Genomic DNA, 16,733 nt, shown 5'->3' on the forward strand with positions numbered 1-16,733 from the left:
CCAGTAATCTTAAAAAAAGTTAAACTTTATGAAATAAGATGTTCCTTTTATAGTGCTTTGGAAGCTGTTTTCCATTCTTGGAAACCACAAGCCTCTTACTTTGAGAACACAAAAGACAGCAAGAAAGGTAAGGAACTGTTGTTACATCTCAAAAGATTAAAGCTGCATGCAGTGTGGGTTTACAAATAATTCTTACATATGCCAGAGCTTAGTATTTTCTCTCATTCCACAGGTATGGAACAGCAGTTACCCCTGTTCTTTGAAGTACAAGTCAGATATGAGAAAGTTCACCTGGAAATACACCCAGTTCTCCCAGTTCAACCAGAGTGACACGTTGCTGCTTGTTTCAGGAGTTCACTTTGGTAATCACACTACAAATGGAGAGATTATGATCTTCAGCCTTCAAGGTATGTTACACAGATTTTTTAATCCTACTACAAGTTTAAATATTGTGGTATTCAGACTTAAAGGCTGGTAACACAAATTTGGTAATTTCACTACATGCAGATAAACTGTTCTTCAGATAACCCAAAAGTTCGGCAATCTCACTAATAGAGAGAATGTCGTATTTAGGCTTAAAAGTAGGTAACACATTTGGTGGTGTCCTGAGTTGTAATAGTTTGTAATCTCAGTAATCGTGGATCACTAAAAGAGTCATCTTTATTAGCAGCAAAAAAAACGTATTCAAGAACCATGACAGTCATTTAACCAGTTCATAAAGAAATCCAATGCTAATGTGACTACACAGGTCATGTCATGGTAGTGGCACATCAAAGTGTTGATCATTGCAGAGGACACGCCGAGGTAAGGGAACATCAGTGTTTGTTATGTACATTTACTTTGCATTGTTTGTTAATTATGTTTATTTTTATTTATTTTTAATTTTTTTTCTTTCATTATATGCTGTTTATAATGTAACATTTTTTTTGGGACTTAACCTTGTCCAAAATCAAGTTCATTTTGTACCTGACTTGAATCATTGATTTTGGTTCATAAACAACTTGTCTATCACAATCTCATTCTAGAACTTTGGAAATTCCTCATGAATTGATAGGTCTACCTGTTGTTTACTACAGTATATGTTATAATTTTAGTAATAAACTTATAACTAGTATTTTATTTTGTAAACATTATGAACCTTCCAGCAGAAAACTTTCTGTTAGATAATATTTTTTAAAATAGAAAATACTAATTGTGACCTGAGGTCAAGCAGAGGACTATATAGTTTTGTTTTTCTAGAAATTAATTATTCATGCTGTAAGATGTTAGCAGAATCACTTATGTTATTGTTGTGTCCAGAATATCATTTGGGCTGGAATTTTATTTATTCAAATTATTTAATTCAAGTGATTCTTTTCTAGAAATGCAAAGTTCATAAAATAACATTCTTGGAAATAGAGGCTTGAATTTATACTGAAATTTAAAGTAAAGATATATTCTTGGATTGCAATAATGACAAAAGACTGTTGACACACCACCACAACATGGGCCACCACAGGCACATCAACACTTTCAGCATTGAATTTAGATTTTTACTAAAGTTTATTCAGATCATTAATTATTCAGACTTGTGTCTGTGCGATTTAATTTGCAATACGTTTTTTTTACAGTTTCACTTTGTATACCAGGGAAATAAATTATTTGTTTAATTTTTTCAAAGCTTGTTGCTTCTCACTCTTTTCTATTCTTGTAAGTCATAATAGGTGTAAATCACTACATTAACATATGGGACACACAGAGGTAAATGAAATATAAGTGTAGATCACAATATTGGACAAAGTAAGGCAACATAAAAAAGTAGATCTCAAGAAAGGACATGCAAAGACACAGGAACATCAAAAAGTAGATCACAGCATATTACATGCCAAGGCTGCCATGTTTATTTAGAAACAAACAGTGTTCATTAGTGTCAGGTTCATCAATGAAAATTATACAATGCATTGTCTCAATAAGACCGTGAACCATAAACTTTTTTTTTGCATTGCCTTCTGTCCCTGGTGTATCGTTTTAAACAGAATGGTCCTTAAAGTGCTGTTACAAGCACGACGGTGTTCTATTAAATCCTTATTTTGTTATCTTCACCAATGGACATCCCCATTTTATTTTCTTAATGCATACATTTTTATGTTGTATTAAGAGATTTGTGGACCATATAGTGTTACCCATTTCCATCCATGCATGCACCATGCCTTGGTTAGTGTTTGTGTTAATGACAATTTTCATGCACTTTGATGAGATATTTGTGTTCCATCTACATGTCTGGTTCTATACCCTATATTTGTGTTCCATCTACATGTCTGGTTATATACCCTATATTTGTGTTCCATCTACATGTCTGGTTCTATGCCCTATATTTGTGTTCCATCTACATGTCTGGTTCTATGCCCTATATTTGTGTTCCATCTACATGTCTGGTTCTATACCCTATATTTGTGTCCCATCTACATGTCTGGTTCTATACCCTTTATTTGTGTTCCATCTATATGTCTGGTTCTATACCCTATATTTGTGTTCTATCTACATGTCTGGTTCTATACCCTATATTTGTGTTCCATCTACATGTCTGGTTCTGGTGGCGCTATACAGTTTCGCATTTTGCATAGGGTTAGGAATTTAAAGAAAAAGAATATCCCCGGCTTTCCTCACTGGTTATACTGGCTATTTAAAAAAGACCTTGTATATCTTAGGTATAATGCAAAGAACCTTTAATTCCCTTTATTTTGGTGTATGATTGATGGGTGTACTATGGGTTATAGAGTATACAGCTTGGCCTTACTTCAAATGTGCACCTTTCAAAAAAGTGCTAGCTCTACTTGGTCATTTTCACTTCCTGAACTTCAGAGGTCAATTGTATAAAAAAGAGCCGATAACTTTTTTTACATTTTATATATTTGGTAATTCATTCATTGCACTTTCAGAAGCTGGTATTGTCTAGTCTGGCAAAATTCATTTTCCCTATTTTAATAGCTGCTATGTATAGTGTACTTTAGACTAATTCAGACTGATTTTTTAACACAAGGGAGCAGTCATTTTAGTTCGCAGTGTGCTTAAATCATGTTCAATTTCCAAAAGTACAATATCCAAAAGAAATATCATCCACATTACATTAATGTAGCATAGAGGTATGCAAACATTCTCTCCACTGTGCATGTTTTAAATGTGAACTACTTCACCTTACATACGTCACTCGCTCAAAAGTACATATTATCTGGTGAGCGCCACCTCTATGCCCTATATTTGTGTTCCATCTACATGTCTGGTTCTATATCCTATATTTGTGTTCCATCTACATGTCTGGTTCTATATCCTATATTTGTGTTCCATCTACATGTCTGGTTCTATACCCTATATTTGTGCTCTGCATTCTTCTCAAGATTTTTGTTTTTAGCCCCATTAAAATACCACTGACCCATTTCATTAGTTTGGTGTCTCATTGAATTTGGAGCCCCCAAAAACTGTCTTTGTTCTATTGGTATATCAAGAAATTATATTTGTTATTTGCTTTTTCTTTTTTGTTGACTTTTATATATGTATTTAGTTATATTAAATTGATTAGTATCATATTTGTAATGCACTTTGCCTCATGTTTTTATTATTCATAAATTGCTTCCATTTGTAGGGGAGTTTATAATGCAGAGTAAGATGAACAACAAACCATATGATGTATTTGGAACATGGTATAATGATTGTTACTTCTTGTCAGGAGAATTGTTCTGGACTGGTCACCTTACATCATGTTCTGCACTTTCGCTTAACAAGGTAATACCATCTCTGAATTTACCACACCATTTTATCCTTACCAAAAAAACAAGGTAATACCATTCAGAATTTACCATCACCATTGTATCCTTACCAAAAAACAAGGTATTACCATCTTTGAATTTACCATCACCATTGTATCCTTTCCAAAAAAACAAGGCAATACCATCTCTGAATTTACCATCACCATTGAATCCTTACCAAAAACAAGGTAATACCATCTCTGAATTTACCATCACCATTGAATCCTTACCAAAAGCAAGGTAATACCATCTCTGAATTAACACCACCTTTGAATCCTTACCAAAAAACAAGGTAATACCATCTCTGAATTTGGCTTCACCTTTGAATCCTTACCAAAAACAAGGTAATACCATCTCTGAATTTACCATCACCTTTGAATCCTTACCAAAAAACAAGGTAATACCATCTCTGAATTTACCATCACCTTTGAATCCTTACCAAAAAACTAGGTAATACCATCTCTGAATTTACCATCACCTTTGAATCCTTACCAAAAAACAAGGTTATACCATCTCTGAATTTACCATCACCTTTGAATCCTTACCAAAAAGCAAGGTAATACCATCTCTGAATTTACCATCACCTTTGAATCCTTACCAAAAACAAGGTAGTACCATCTCTGAATTTACCATCACCTTTGTATCCTTAACAAAAAAAACAAGGTAAATACTATCTCTGAATTTTGCCATCACCTTTGAATCATTACCAAAAAACCCACAAAATACTCCATCAGTTCTTGCACTAAAGCAGTCACATTGCATTGTTTTGTTAACCCCTTGTATGGCTCAAATCTGTAACTAATAGACATTGCTTTATTTATCTTACATTTGGGGACTGAAATAGGACTACTTTACCAGTTTCTTTCCTGGATAAAATCTAACCAAGGTCCAATAATGTTAAAGGATGCTGCAAAGGGACTTTTTCAGTTTAACAGTTTTCTGTCTGGTGTTGGAAGTCCCTTTGTTGTTTATAGAGATTCCTACATTAATGATATTAAAAGTCTCCTGCAATCCCTTAGAAGACTCTCTGGTGTCACATGGAACTGGAAATGCAGTACCTTTGGAATCGATTAATAAATGTCCATTATGTGCATGTTGGGTCAGTCTTGTGACAGTCTTTTAGAAGTCCCTTTAACATCTATCAACAAGCAAAACTTTTTGTAAGCAATATACTACTGTCATACTTTTTTAATAATAATTTTGAGAGATTAAATCTTCACCTCCCATAATTTTAAAACTCTTGCTGTAAAAACAAGATTGTCTGAACAAAATTGTCAGAGTCTTCTTGGTAGTCTTTTCATGTGCATGTCATAAATTCATATGTTTATGTTGTAATTATGATCCATTGTGTTGGTGCAAGTTTTCAGTAGACACTGCTATCTCAAGAGTGAAAACACAATGACAGGAAGCTCCATTTAATTTGTACTAAACAATAATATTAGGTCATTGTTGTAGGGTTTAATGCCATTTTTCAGCACACGATAGGCTATACATGGCGGCCAGTATTAATGGTAGAGGAAGAACCCAGGAAAACCCCGGAAAGAACCACTGACCCACGAGAAAATAATATTAAGTTTTGCCCCAAAAAATATCAGGACCAGATAAAAGTTGCTTGCCTATAAAGACCATTCTATGAAACCTGTCTAGGCATATATATGACCTCATCATGGCCACTTTATTATTTTGGGGTGTCTGAGTTGCTGAACTATTGACAGTAAGTAAGTAAATAATCTCTAGAAATGCTGTTCACAACAAATTTATTCTTTTATTATTGAAAGTTGAAAATGTTTTAAACTAATTATATTTTATAGAAAATATATGGCACAGTTGAGACCTGCTGATTTATGCTGGCCCCATTGTTTAGGTGTTACATTAGCTGAAATTCTCTCGTATGTTTTTGTTTTTCTGATCCTTCCTGATAAATAAAGTAGTTTCCTTTGGTAAACTCAATTATCCAACATCCATTATCAGTGTATGAATAAAAAGTCTTTACAGAAAATTAAGAAAACAACGTGAATTCATCTCTGACAGCATCCATACTTTCCTAATCTATCCAAAGTGTATCAGATATTTGCAGGTGAGGCTACTATTACAGTTCCTGTTTTGCATAATGCCAGCATTGTCAAAGTCATGACTTAACTTCTTTGGTCAAGTCTCAACAACTCTGGAATGTAGTAGCAGTTTAAACAAGGAAGAAAAACAAATACAAATTTATGAACATTGATTTACCATCTTTATTTTTCAACAACCATATTTAAAAGTCAGGATATTAAAATAATGGTAAAGGACATTAAATAAACTGCTAAAGTAAAACTTACCAGGTGGCAAAATATTTGTTTTTAATAATCTTGCTCTCAATTCAGGAAACAAATTTTCCCAAACAACAAAAAAATATGATCAAACTCTGGCATTCAGTGTTTAAGTGTTTATAACAATTTGTCATAAGAGAACATTTAAATATCATACCTACACTTTTGTGTCCATTTTCCATAATGGGAATTAACTGTTGTTGAATTCTGTTGTCAGCTGGTTGTGATTCATACGGTTATCCCCCTTGGGCTGGTGGGACCATTGAATCATCATTGTCCCCTGGACCATTTCAGTCCCCAGAGTACTTGGCCATAATTAAAAAACTTAGAAACTGTTCTTAGACCCAGCCTTAAAATATTTACGTACTTTATATTATAAAGGGAGTTAGACTGCTTCGGTAGCCTAAGTGATCTGCCTCAAAAAATGCAGGAGATCACAGGTTTTAACCCTGCAGTCATACCAAAGACATAAAAATGATACAAGCAGTACCTCACCTGGCACCTAGCAATAAGAGGTTAGTATATTAGGACTAGTCGGCCTGGTGTCCGGATAATATGACTGGATGACACATGATGCTACATGTCTGCAGCTTAATGCCCCAGTGCTAGACATCTCTATAAACTGCCACACTGCAGGCATCGTAACAATATCACTGAATTTTTTAAGCTATGTAAAAAATTCCAATCTCTCACACACACACATATACACACACAAACACACACACAGAGAAAGGGAGTTAATATGTGCAGTAAGTAACGATTTCTGGGTGTGTCTTTACTTTTTTGAGCTCTGCACTTGGGTTCATACCATGGAAACTATTAAGGTAGCACCGAAGGGAGCTGAATTGGCTATGTGAATAGGGTATTGGACAAATAACCCTAATGCTGCAGTTTTGACGATGAAGATCTTTTCAGCCTTACTTGACTACAAATTTACATTTTAAGGACGTGTATTTCTTTTTCTTTGTAATTAAATTTGGAAGTATTTCTGTAGGAATTGGGTTATTGTATTTTGTATTTAAATACTAAAAGATACCTTTTAAAATAATTTGTGAGTAAGTAAAAGGGTACAGTTTCGAATCATGAAATTGGATCAAGCCCGGCCAGCTACCATGATGTGTCTTTCCTCAATAGTCTTCACTCAGTTGCGTTGGCATTAAATAACCTTGAATTGCTCTGTGCCATACCTTGCATTAGTGTGTACAATACCTTGCAATGCTGTGTGCAGTACCTTGCAATGCTGTGCCATACCTTTCATTTCTGTGTGCCATACCTTGCATTGCTGTGCCATACCTTGCAGTGCTGTGTGCAATACCTTGCAATGCTGTGCCATACCTTGCATTGCTGTGTGCAGTACTTTGCAATGCTGTGTGCAATACCTTGCAATGCTGTGCCATACCTTGCATTTCTGTGTGCCATACCTTGCAGTGCTGTGTGCAGTACCTTGCAATGCTGTGCCATACCTTGCATTTCTGTGTGCCATACCTTGCATTGCTGTGCCATACCCTGCATTTCTGTGTGCCATACCTTGCATTTCTGTGTGCCATACCTTGCATTGCTGTGCCATAAGACATAAAAACCTAACATATTTGCTTGTTTCTAAATTCCTCCTGCAAAATATATTCTGTAAACTTGGGGTTATGATTGGGAATGGTAATGAGCTGTACATAACTGTCTTTCAAATTATTTTATTCACTACTCAAGAGAATTAGTGATTTTGTGGTAGAATTTATGGGGAAGGGGTAGAATTAACAAAATTGTTATTAAGACCTGGTTGTGAATCCAGAAATTAACAATTCTTTGCTCCTGGATTGGTGATGGAATTTGTGTTGTTATTTTGGGCATATTATATGATATTTCCAGTTATTTTGAAAACAATTAAGCATGTCCTACATTTTACAGTATCCCAGGACATTAATTTATTCCAGTAGATCACTATTTTACTGTTATGTTTTCTTGAATTTATTGATACAACCATCCATATAGGGTAATCAACCATCCACACAAGGTAATCAACGATCCATGCAGAGTAATGTGTGTGTGTGTATATATATATATATATATATATATATATATATATATATATATATATATGTGCTTTTATTGAGAGTAAGATTGTAAAGTAGTGTCCTCTAGTTTGTACAGTGATGTATGTGTCCAAATATATATTAGTAATGTCCAAATCCATTTTAAATTTCAGGCTTACCAGGAAATTGAGTCTGAACATGAATCGGTAGTCATGCGCCTTTTTCGTTTTCATAATGAGAATGCTAGCTCCATTAGAACCATTACTGTTGCCAGTGTTGTCGAAGATGAAACTGGTTCCCCTGATAAAGCAGCTAGTAAGATTCCACCAGAGATGGAACCAGGTGTCAGTCAGGGGCAGGACAGGGAACTGTCTGCTGTTCAGTCCACTTCATCAGACAAAGGGCAGGTACTGGGCATGAAAGGATCTGTCAAATCAAGCAATGCACAGAAGAAAGTGCAGAGTGTGCAGGTATATGAGAATGGTGGTTTGTGTACCAAGTTATTAGAATTGGATGATGATGACGATGATGAAACTGAAGGCAGACTTAATGGTACTATTGAATACGACGAGGAGTATCGACAAGCAGAGAGTGACAAACTTGACTTCTGCAAAGATTCCCCATGTACATTAAAAAAGATAAAACAGAAGGTGCTATCTAGCAAGAACTTGTGTTCAAGTGACAATTCAGACTCGGTTTCCAATTTAAATAATACCTATTTACGTGATAGGTCACGGAATGTATCGCCAGTTAGCATGGAATCTTTAGATAATGGAGAAATGCAGGCAGAATGTTCAACTTCAAACAGTGGTAATAGATTTCTTTGCCCGTCAGCTAATGCTCGAGAGGCTGATGACAGAATGGCTGCTAGATCAGGCTCGGACAGTGAGGGTGTGGTGATTAATTTATCATACAATGTAGAAACTGGAAGATTTTTCTTGTCCAATGAAGGACAAACTTCACACAGTCCTTGGTGTTTTAATGAATGGCAACTGAGGGGACCTGATCCTGATTTTATGGGACACAGTTCAAACGAGGTGGATCCAAATCTCAGAGGGCATTTAGCAGATCAAAGAGTTCACAGTGAAATGGATATGTTGTCCATTCCATCAGATATGGACTTACAAAGGAGTGCATTGTCATCTTTGAACTCACAAGACCTTTCATCCTTCACAGGGAGTTGCTCAGACTTGACTGGGGATAAAAATCTTGGGATCGGCAACAGCAGTAGTCATGATGTTTCTGTCACATTTGAGTTGGCAGAACCAACATATGATGAACACATGCAACAAGGTTCTACCACTATGACGGATGACAATAAAGCAGGTTCTCAGTGTGAAGCAAGTTCCTCCTCTGGCAGAAGCGTCTCAGCGTCCACAGATAACCAGACTTCCAAAAATGATTTGCCAGATAAATACTTGATTTTCACCCGTGGATCACAGACTTATACTCCTCATCAGATTGGAATAAAATTGATTCGAGCACAAGATTGTTTTCATTCCACCAAGGGGCACCTGCTGCCTGATGTTCCTGACAACCTTCATGCAATGGACAGAGAGCATGATGATAGTATAGATCACATTATTGACATGCATGGACACATCATTGGACTGTGTTTGTCTCCTGATCACAGGTAATATGTATGCTAAATCTTGCTGCATTGGACCATATGATGTTAGTATTATAAATTCTTAGTAAATTTTGTAAATTTATCTAAATGTAGGTCAAAAAAATTGAACGAGACAAGCAGGATATTGTGTATGTTAGGCAAACAAATTTCGAAAAGTGTGACTGATTTGGTAGCATCTGCCATGGATGTGGGAAGTTGTGAGTTCAAACCCTGGCCAAGTCATACCAAAGACTTATAAAAATGGTACTAGCAGCTGCCTCGCCTGGCACTCAGCATAAGAGGTTAGTGTTAGGACTGATCAGCCTGGTATCAGGATAACGTGACTGGGTGGGATATGATGCTACATGTCTGCAGCATGTTGCCCCATTGATAGACATTACTATAAACTGCCATGCTGCACACATCATAGCTATATGACTCAATTTTTTTAAAAACTGCATTAAAAGTCCTAAACACACACACACACACACACACACACACACAAAATATAGTTCTAAGTCAGGAAGTAAATACTATAATTGTTATATTTTTATTTAGCGCTATGTTACAATATTTTCATAACTTTTTGGAGGTGATGCAATTTGAAAAAATATTATTTACAAAAATTTGATGCAATATCTTAAATCTGTGTCTGTTGAAAAATCGATATTGCGATTGCTTTGACAAATTTGCAGTGTATATTGCAAAAATGTCATGCCGTGAAATTATAATATGTACAAGTAAAATTGATGTAAACAAAATTTACATATAAATTAAATTAATTTGCTTTCACAAAACTGTTTCAATGTTCATTTAGGAGAGCTTATGATCCATTACTCATTGTTTTCCATTGTACATAGTTGGTTAGACCATTAGCATAAGTTTGTTTTTTGTTACTCCCCTAAACTTCTTGAATGATCATCATGAAACTTTACATACACATTCGTTCAATACTTGTTACTGAATGAAAACAGTGTTAGTTAGATATCTGTTGTTGTTATCACAATTGGCTACGTTGAAAATACGATTTTCGCTACTCCAGAAGAATGGATGGTCATATCACCATAGTGGTTATACTGAAAGACTTCTTATGACATCTAGTCGGTCCATCCATTATGATTGCCACAACTGCATTAGCACTACTCTGGAGTGAATGGTCAGCATGGTTTTTTTATAAGATGAGATTTCATAAGATGACTGGTTGATCCTAAATGAAAATGGTGATGCAGAGATATCCAGTATGGCCACCATATTGGAAATCTTGTTATTACTACTTCTGGTTGAATGGTATATATCATAATGGGTTTTCATTCAATGATTTCCTGTGATTAGATTTTTGTAAATGAAAATGGTCTCAGTCTGGCCTCCAATATTGACACGACAATTGTGATCAAGAAAATATCTTATCATTACTTCTACTAGTTGACTGGTCCTATACATATTGTGCTTTCACTAAAAGACTTTGTATGATGTATGCTTGGTACTAAATGGAAATGGTGCCAGTATGACATCCATTATGGGCAACATTGCAGCCATCATGAAAATCTTGTCAAAATGGAAAAACATATCAGTTTGGGTTTTCACCAGACGACTTTGTAAGAGGTATTTGTGGTCCTAAATAAAAAAGATGCCAATCTGATGTCCAATATAACCACTGGAAAATCATATTATTGTTTCTCCTCTTAATTAGAAAGTCATTTTGAAAATGGGGTTTTCATTAAAAGAGTTCTTACTTTTTCTAATTGATCCTAAATGAAACTGATGCAAACTGACCCATTAACACATTAACCCCTGGTGACGAGTTTATGTGGCAGGAGGTAGTAGCCTTGGTTGAATTTAATACGGAAATCCAGCAAAACCTGTTTTGAGAGACCAGAATCTCCATGCACAGATTTATTGATTATGTAGTTTTATGACCTGTTATGAGAAACCACCTGTCTTGAGAGACCATTATTTTTTTGGCAGAAGGGGTGGTCTTTAAAGACAGGTTATACTGTAGTATCTTTTTGATTGAAATTCATTAATGCTAAAATTTCTAGTTTTTTGCTTATTGTTTGTGGTTTCATTCCTTTTGTATAGGTATTTGTATGTGAACAGTCGTCCATGGCCCAAGGGATACCACATAGAAAATCCCTTGTATCCACCACCAATAGCACAGGAGATTGATATTCACATTATTGACCTGCTACACATCAGGGAGGTTGGCAAAATGCACAGGTCCCACAAGGCCTACACTTCCAATGATGAATGTTTCTTCATCTTCCTAGATGTGTGTGATGAATTAGTAGCTAGGTAAGTCAATTTTCACATAAAGCAGTGAACACTCAGTGAAATTAACACATTTTTTATGGATGCAAAGCCGATTTCTTGAAAAGTTATTGTTTATTCAATGCATATATTAGTGGCTATTTGATGGACACAATTGTATAGAAAAACAAAATCACAAGCAAATTCTAGGTCACTGCTGCAATGACATATATGCATGTTTAGCCAGGAGTATATTAAATAGTGGGACAGGATGGGCATATTGAAGTCACAGTACATGAACTTTGACATCTTGTGACATGTTTCTCCACTGAATACATTCCCCAATCACATTAACATTAGGAGGATGCTCTACTATCTCATGAATCCAGCAATCATGGAGAGATGAAAAAATTAGTCTTTCCTGTCAGTTTTCCATCTTGATAAAGGGAAGAGACTCTTCTTAATGTGTCAGCTTACCTCCCCTTATCATTGCTAGGTAGCTCTGGTTGTTCACCAGTTTTTACTTTCATTTTTCACATCTTATATATACTGTTTGGGAATTGTGTGGATTTTGCAACATCCACTAACAGATTCTGTGTAGTATGGATGGTAATGGCATACACTAACAGATTCTGTGTAGTATGGATGGTAATATCATCCACTAACAGATTCTGTATAGTATGTATGGTAATGGCATACACTAAATCATCATTTTTGAAAATTTGTTGATATTTATGTGAAACTGCCACAGTCGTACACTCCATGTTTTTTGTAAAACCCAATATTCTGACCTTGTGCTTCAACTCAGTATAGTTAGCTGAGGTGTGTGGTATTAAGGTTATACCGGTTTACATGGTATTTTTTCTTGTGTTACTTTGTCACTGTACTGGTAATTTGGTAGTTTCTGTCAGTTCCCTGATAATCTTGTTACAGATTAAATGATATTAACAGGATGTTCTGTTTTCAGAACAAAATATTTTAAATTCTTTTTAGTTTTTACAAAACAGTTGTATTTATTACAATTTAATTTTGATTATTATACATATAATGTGCGATCCTTTATTTGACATATGTCACATATGCCAGTGTGCTGGTCAAATGGGATGTTGTGAACAATACTTTGGCAAAATTTAACTTGGAAATTTTTTGGGTTTAAGTACAAAATGTCATCTTTTTAGTTATTTATTAGCATATATTAATGTGTCAGCTCAATTCCACTAAATATTTTCTTGTTTGCTGAGTTACTTTGTTTTATGCTTACATGCACTCACTGATAAATATCTTCCCAAGTGTTGGCACCCCACTCAACATTTACATACCTATTATATGAGTAGTGTAGGTAATAAATTGCGGGCTTCATTGTCAACACAATGTCAGCTAAGTGTCTTCATATTGTCAACACAATGTCAGCCAAGAGTCTTCACAGTGTCAACGTAATGTCAGCAAAGTGTCTTCACAGTGTCAACACAGTGTTAGCTATTAAGCGTCTTCACAGTTTCAACACATTGTCAGCTAAGTGTATTCACAGTGTCAACACAATGTCAGCTAAGTGTCTTCACTGTGTCAACACAATGTCAGCTAAGTGTCTTCACAGTGTCAACACAATGTCAGCTAAGTGTATTCACAGTGTCAACACAATGTCAGCTAAGTGTCTTCACTGTATCAACACAATGTCAGCCAAGAGTCTTCACAGTGTCAACACAGTGTCAGCCAAGAGTCTTCACAGTGTCAACACAATGTCAGCTAGGTGTCTTCACAGGGTATCAGCTATAGTATCAGCTTAATCATCTCACTTTAATTAAAGTTTTTAGATTACTAAATGTTAAAAGCTTAAGGCCAATGAAGGCATGCTTGTTTTGTGTGTAAAACTGTTTGTCCATGACTGTATGCAGTGTATGGTCAGAAAATGTATTAGGTGAAAGACAGTTTTAAGTTTACATTTTAAGATATCATCATAACCAGCATTGTTGAGGATGTGCTGATGGTGGGAGCAGGACAACTATCTCCCAGACAACATCCCCCACAAGAGCGTAGGATTATTGTCCCTGATTACAACTGCCCCCGCCCCCTGATATTTGCTCCTGTACTGTCTTTCCCTGGGAAGAATTACAGTTAGTATCACTCTCAGGTTTTTAATAGTATTCAAGGCATAATATGTTGTATTAAGTTCAAATACTGTGTTTATTCATAGGTGAGAACTCTCTTCAAAAAAGGGTAAAAAGTTGTAAAAAGATGAAACCACAACTATTACAAGGTATGAACGTTACTACATTTACATTAAACAAATGTATCTATAATATTAAAACAATCAGCATATATCAAAAGTTAAACATTTGTTATGTCAGTACACAGTTTAATTCACAAATGAATTAATGTCCATCGTGTGTTTTCGTACTGTTTAAATTCACAGTAATGTACTTCCCAATTAACATCTTTGCCACGAGTTAATGAAAATTGTCATTTAAAAGAGTTTAAAAGATAACATACATACACAATAAAAAGGGTTTAGGACGAAGCTAACAAAATAAGGGTATCACATGCACTCATAGGACACTTGGCATTGCGTATTGTTATCAATCACCTTGTTAGAATGGATTGTCATTAAAAATCCATATTAGAAATTCAATCTAGGAGATATTAACGATATTTTACAAAGTTACACTGTGGTGGGCTTCAGATTCAAAGAAATGAGCCATGAAAATGTGTTCACATCTCTGCCTGAACCTTTTGCAAAGGAAAAAGAAACCTGATCTTTATGGAGAAGAGTTCATAACAGGGGGAATAAATCTCAGTCTTACTCTATGGAAATTGTTCCAACAGTAACTGCACAGTTCCCTCGGACAACTTGCCCACCACCTCCCCCGACAATTACCATTACCTCCGACAATTTATCAGTTTTTTATTTTCAAACATAAATACTATCAGTTCAAGATATATTTGGTTCAACCGTCCTTTCCCCATCCACCACCTATTCTAACAGGTAATAAGCACTGCCTCTTTTTCATTATTTTAGTGTATCTTCTTTGTTTTTATTCTGTTATTTTGGTGTTTCTTTGATTATATTAGACCCATTATGTTGTCATAATTGGGGACAATGAACCAAGTAAGAGAACTGATGCAATTCAATAGGTTGTAAAAAGTAAACCAAGCTGATCATCCTTTGGTTATAATAATAATAATAATAATAATAAAATAAAATAATAATAATAATAGAATAATAATAATTTGGCCTTTGTACAGGGCCTACTTTTTAGATGTGCTATCAGCTTTATAATATGAGATAACAGAAAAACACACAGTGACAAGATTACAAAACAAGCAACATAAATTTACAAAACAAGAATCATGCTGACAGTAGTTAAGGAAGTAAACATTATTAAATCTTTAAGTCTCTTCTTGTAGTTGATTTACGGAATGCACATACAAATAATCTGATTTTATATCATAGAAAACAGTATCAACTATCGACATGTTATTATAAATGGAGTATCATATGGCTTCGTTACTTGTGAAGACCTTAATTCTTATAAAAAGGAGAACACAGTTCATTTTAATAATTATATTGTTGTGGAGTTTGTTGTCAGAGAGAAGGGTAGGCAGAACTTGTTGACCAGAGTTTTATCTATGTTAATCAGGAAAACCATGCCATTGGAGTTGTATCAGTGGGGTGTGAGAAATAGACGCCATCACAAATGCAATGCAGAACTTAAAGAGAATGTATTTTTGCACTTCTTTCAGACAACAGTGAAGATATCTACTGTTTCTGCAAATAATTTGACTTAATCCAACACAGAATCCAAGATCCATAATGTTAGTTTTTTTAACTTGCAGCACACAATGCAGTTAAGCAATTTTTCCAACAAATAGAAGTGAAAGGTTGCTTCTTTCATTTGTCACAGTGTATTTACTGGGAAGTTTGTAAATATGTATATACTGGAAATTTTGTTACAGTGTATATACTGGAAAGTTTGTAAATATGTATATACTGGAATGTCCAGTCTTTGGGTTATCTGCAGAAATACCAGATAGACAATGATTTCAACCTTACCATCAAAATGGTACCTGTAGATGAAGTAGTGGATGCTTTTGAGTCATTATCAGAAGGAACTGGAGTGGATTTTCAAGGTGCACTAATCTACTTCGAGGATACATACATTAGTATTCCAGGCAGCCGCCAATGCAGAGATCCACACTTTAGCCACCGTACGTGGAATATGGATGACCGAAATGTGGAGGAACTGCTAAGAATAAATAACAACATTGAAGGCTGACTTGTGGGATTTCTCTTTTGAATACATTCCTAAATCACATTATGTTAGGAATATTATCCTGCTACCTCATGAATCCAGACAAAATGCATCTTGTCCCTCGGAATTTTAATCATCAGTTGGTGAATATCTCCCTAACATATGGTGATTTCTAGACATCCTAAAGCAGTAGTAATCTTTGCGTCATGTTCAGATGACACAGATTTGGGATATGATACTGTACCACAACGAAAAAAGTTTAAAACTATGGTCAATGCGTTATACATAATTTTTCAGAGCTGTGGCAATCATCACTGTTTTGTTCACTATAGATATGTGATAGAAGTAAAGCTTTCAACATGAAAAGCCAAATATCACCAAGGATGGTATCTTTTCCTTTAGGAGCACTGTTTTAAGGGGATTGAGGGGAGTTGTTGGGGGGGCAGATGTCCTAGACCCATTGGTGGTCCCCCCTCCCGAAAGTCATAACAGTATCAACAGCAGTTAGACTG

The 16,733-nt window shown here is 35.3% G+C and overlaps 1 protein-coding gene across 2 annotated transcripts in view; it reads left to right on the forward strand.

Moving 5' to 3' along the window:
* Positions 1 to 236: 236 nt before the first annotated feature.
* LOC149771342 (F-box/WD repeat-containing protein 5-like) overlaps positions 237 to 16,733 on the forward strand; it is a 28,917-nt gene continuing 12,420 nt past the window's right edge. For both annotated transcript variants that reach the window (XR_016418326.1, XM_089948597.1), the window contains exons 1-4: positions 237 to 407; positions 3,620 to 3,759; positions 8,292 to 9,751; positions 11,807 to 12,019. Coding sequence is in view for 1 of the 2 variants with exons in the window: in XM_089948597.1 (XP_089804723.1) it covers positions 278 to 407; positions 3,620 to 3,759; positions 8,292 to 9,751; positions 11,807 to 12,019 (1,943 nt within the window). In the remaining variant the exon portion in view is untranslated. The remainder of the gene's footprint in view (positions 408 to 3,619; positions 3,760 to 8,291; positions 9,752 to 11,806; positions 12,020 to 16,733) is intronic.

The sequence above is a fragment of the Sinohyriopsis cumingii genome, unplaced genomic scaffold (assembly GCF_028554795.1).
Source record: "Sinohyriopsis cumingii isolate HCF-2022 unplaced genomic scaffold, ASM2855479v2 utg001940l, whole genome shotgun sequence".
NCBI lineage: Eukaryota > Metazoa > Mollusca > Bivalvia > Unionida > Unionidae > Sinohyriopsis > Sinohyriopsis cumingii.